Here is a 4,541-nt window from a genome sequence, read left to right on the forward strand (position 1 = left end):
TGGACTCCAGGGAGAGGGGCCCTTGCGCTGCAGGCATCTGCTCCCCGTGCCCCCCTCCCCCCACAGCTTCACCTCCCAGTCTAAGGGTTCGGCTTCTTTGCCCTGACAGGTCCGCTGGAGCCTTTCTTCTGAGGACGACCCTGGCCTTGACCGTCAGAGCAGGGGACCGAGGCCAAAGGAGGCTTCCCCAGGCCCCGCGCAGCCCTGCGCGCCCTCCGGCGCTCCTCCAGCCCCTGTCCGCCGTCGCCCCCGCGCGCCGCCCGCCCCCCTGCCAACGCGGATGCCGGCGCCCGGCCGGGGCCCCCGTGGGCCGCCGCTGACCATGCCCGGGCGCCGGGGGGCGCTGCGCGAGCCGGCTGGCTGCGGCTCCTGCCTGGGGGCGGCGCTGGCCCTGCTGCTAGTGCTGCTGCCGGCTGGCTGCCCGGTGCGGGCGCAGAACGACACGGAGCCCATTGTGCTGGAGGGCAAGTGCCTGGTGGTGTGCGACTCGAGCCCGTCGGCGGACGGCGCGGTCACCTCCTCCCTGGGCATCTCGGTGCGCTCCGGCAGCGCCAAGGTGGCCTTCTCCGCCACGCGGAGCACCAACCACGAGCCCTCCGAGATGAGCAATCGCACCATGACCATCTACTTCGACCAGGTCAGCCGGCCGGCCTGCCACCTCGCCTCCCGCCCGGGGTAGAGAGGGCGGGGGCCTGGGCGCGCGGGCTGGGGACTCCAGGCTCTCCCCGCCTCTCTGCTCTGCCCTGCCCTTCTCCTTTCTCCCTTTCCGAGTAAGCTCTCCTTACCATTTCCCTTTTTTCACATTGTAGCTTTTTTATCACTAGCAGCTCGGATGACCGACAGTCCTTTAAAACTAAGGGATCTGAAATGCATTCCCCGAAAGGAACCTGCACATCTTACTTTTCGCTGGGATGGGGGCTGTCGTTAGTGGTAGATGGGCTTCAGTCATCCAGGTGGCCAACTTGGGGATTGAGTGCATTGAAAACACCCCCAAAAGGGGGTTCTCCAAAGGTCTCAACCAACGATCAGAAAATCAGTGCCTACTGCTTATTCTGGAATGGACTGGGGAGAGGATGCTTATCTTCAAGAAAAATGTCGGGAAGAGTGTGGGGGCAATAGCAGGGATGGTTATATAAATTCAAAACAAAATAGAGTGCTATTATATAGATGGAATAGATAGTAAATACAACATATATCCTGTAATGTACAAATATATACAACACATAAATATTATATATAGTGTGTTTATATAGATTAAAAAAATAAGGATCAAAGACTTAACCTAGGCCACTTAACTTCACTCACTTGGTTCAAAGCAGAAGGGTCAATAAATGATCAGACCTTGGCAATCCCTTCTCTGGGTTTTTGGGCTCAGGATTGGAGGTTGTGACCTTCCTCTTGTGCCCTCCCGTCTTGGTTTCTGTTTTTCAGGAACAAGTTGAAAACATTATAGTGGTTCCCAAGCTTTACCTGCTCAGTCCCTTCCTTTTGCCATCATGCTTCCCACTAAAACAGAGTATTGGGCTTTCTGGCCACACTTAATTGACTTCCTTTCTGTTAACCAATCCTCACACCTCAGTGATGGTAAACCTACACACACCATTGTCTCTTTTTAGGCCAGAGGATTAATTTATTTTAATCCTTGCTAAGGATTAACTACTTGAAGTTTTGAGGTTTTGGGGGGAATCCCTTTTTCATCTGTTTTTAAACAGTTTTTTTTTTTAAACTAAAACTATTGATTTTAAATATGGCCAGATAAAGCAGAGAACAATAAGATGGGTATTTGCTCTCTATTTACTCTATTAATACGTTCTTCTTCACGTGTTATCATTAGTTACCTCCCATCATTTCACTTGGGTGTCAAGAGAACTCTGTGACGTAGGGCAAGATAAGTTGTAGTAAGATTCTAATTTTATAGATGAGCTAACTATGGCAGGGCGGGTAAAATGCTGTTCTTCTGGTTCCCCAGTTAGGGAGTAAGTGAAACCTGCTTTTCTGGGCTCCTTGGGTGTTCTTTCATCAACAGCAAGGCCCTAAATTTACCAGTTTGCTGAATTTAAAACCGATGGGGAAGAGTTGAGGTAGTTGAGTTGGAAGAAACAGCTCCGAGGGCTAGGAGGGAGAACTCTTTATTCTATTTTAAAGCCTTGTAAGGTGGACTGAGAGCCTAGGCTGAAAGAGACGGAGAGCAGGCATTGTGCAGCTCATGGTCTGAACAATAGAGCCCTGAGTGTCTGTGTGAGCCCTGCAGGCGAGAGGGACTGAAGTGGTGCCCTGAGCTCCTTGAAGAAGCTGGTGCGGGCTTATTTCCCGAGTGGTGACAGCGGTTGTCGTGGGCAGATCGCACATTGCTGTGAGGATTGTGTGTCATTCGGCTACAATGAGTGTGTAAGGAGTAACAGCAAGAGGTATTCGGTTGAAATTTATTTTCTGAGCGGACGACAGGATTCTTAACCTAGGGTTCTGTTGTTGCTGGCTGTTTGCTTTAAAAGCCCAGAACACCAAGCGGGCCATTTTATTATTGTAATCGAGTTGTGCATTTGTGTGTGAGTAGAAGTGGGGATGGAATCCAGACAGGTGACCAAATTCTGCCTTAAACACCTGACAGGGAATTGGTCATCATGAGGGATCCTCCACTCTGCAAATTCTGCTTGTGACACTGTAACACTCTCATCCCCCTTGCATTTGAGGAAAATCATCTGCAGGGTCATGTGACCACACATCCTCCGGCTAATTTTGTCATTAGTCTTTGCACGCTCCTGTAGTTTGAGCTCAGGGTATCCAACTGCTGTCTCCACTCCATTTATTCAAGCTTATTTGCATGACATCAGAGCTCAGCCAAGGGAACAAACACATTACTCAGAGGAAAGTGAAGGAAACAGGTGCAGCGAGTGTTCATCCACCCGGTCTTCCACTCAGCACCTGCGATTGAGCACCTACTGTGTGCTGCCAGGGAGGGTGCCAGGGGCTGGGGACACAGGGCGACAAAAACCCCTCGCAGTCCATTCTCTCCTGGAGCACATGAAGTCAAGTGCCAAGCTTGAGCTGATGTAAGTTATTTCCCTGAATTGGCCTCTTAGCCCTGGTCTAGTTCCCTCCATTCAGCCTGGCGTGGCACTCTATTTGTGAAAGTAAACTTCACGTGGAAAGCCCAGGATCCCACAAACCTCCGAACAGACTCAATTCCATTTGTTTACCGACCACCTTATTGTCTTCTATTCCTTTTCCTCTGCCTTCCCCCAACGTGGAAAATTTGCACCCACTTTTTTAATGCATACATAAGATACACTTTTCAACACCTTTGTTAATTACAATCCATTTGGATTCTTCTCAAATCCCTCTGGGCATAGGGTATTTTATCACCAGCCCCCGCCCCCCACAGCCCCCCGCATGGGGGGCAGGTTTGGCCCACTGCCTGGGGTGTCCCGTGCTGCTCTGCGGCCCTTGGAGGCACCCATGTTGGTGATTTTGCCAGTCTGAGTAAAACAGATGCTGCAGAGGGGCTTGCTATGTTTGTGCTGTATTCCCTCTTCTTTTTCAGGTATTAGTAAACATTGGCAACCATTTCGATCTTGCCTCCAGTATATTTGTAGCACCGAGAAAAGGGATTTATAGCTTCAGCTTCCACGTGGTCAAAGTGTACAACAGACAAACCATCCAGGTGGGTAGCTCTGAGGCTGTGTGGACCCTTTCAGCTTCGGACTGCTGCCGCCCCATGGCTGCAGATCCTGTCATACCCTCTGTGCATCTGGGCCGACCAGGGAGTGGGCTGACCATGGGGCCTCCAGCACGGAAGCTGTCACATCTTCTGGGCCAAGCCCTTGGGGTGGCTCTGTGGAAAGGGCAGGGGGCGTGGGGGGGCAGAGAACGAGTGTGTGCCCGTGGGGTCCTGCATGGTCTGCTGAGCTTTACCCTCTGCACTGCAGGTCAGTTTAATGCAGAACGGCTACCCGGTGATCTCAGCCTTTGCAGGAGACCAGGACGTTACCAGAGAAGCTGCCAGCAACGGGGTCCTGCTGCTGATGGAAAGGGAAGACAAAGTGCATCTCAAACTGGAGAGGGGGAACCTCATGGGCGGCTGGAAGTACTCCACGTTCTCGGGCTTTTTGGTTTTTCCTCTATAAACACAGAGCCCCCAGACGGTGGGACAAGTTGTGATCTGGACCCAGGAATCTGCCCTTCCTCAACTCCCTGAACTTGCCAGAATAGGACCACTTATTTCCCACCTCCGTCAGACGGTTGAGGTAGAAGAATGATTTCCTTCTAAATCTCCAGTATTTTCTTTGAATATTGACCATTCCTCGGGAACCTGGCTTCTAATTAGTTTTAGACGACAAGGTCTGAAGGAGAAATGAAATTATCGATTTGAGCAATTTGTACCTGTGATTGTAAAGTCAATATTGGATCTTACTGTGGGGACCATTGACTTTTCTTCTTTTGTTTGTCCGTTGTATTGTTGCCCCCACACGAGGAGTGCCGCTGACCCCAGGATGGATGGCAGGTCGCAGGCAGGGCTCAGAGCAGGAGCCCTGCAAATCGCC

At 51.4% G+C, this 4,541-nt stretch overlaps 1 protein-coding gene across 1 annotated transcript; it reads left to right on the forward strand.

Annotated features, from left to right (window-relative positions):
* The first annotated feature begins 280 nt into the window (after nt 1–280).
* On the forward strand, nt 281–4,124 carry CBLN2 (cerebellin 2 precursor). Its single transcript, XM_021686416.1, has 3 exons — nt 281–637; nt 3,542–3,661; nt 3,927–4,124. The coding sequence occupies exons 1-3, from the start codon at nt 281–283 to the stop codon at nt 4,122–4,124; spliced, it is 675 nt and encodes a 224-aa protein (XP_021542091.1).
* The last annotated feature ends 417 nt before the right edge of the window (nt 4,125–4,541 follow it).

Source organism: Neomonachus schauinslandi, chromosome 14, assembly GCF_002201575.2.
Source record: "Neomonachus schauinslandi chromosome 14, ASM220157v2, whole genome shotgun sequence".
In the NCBI taxonomy this organism is placed as follows: Eukaryota; Metazoa; Chordata; class Mammalia; order Carnivora; family Phocidae; genus Neomonachus; species Neomonachus schauinslandi.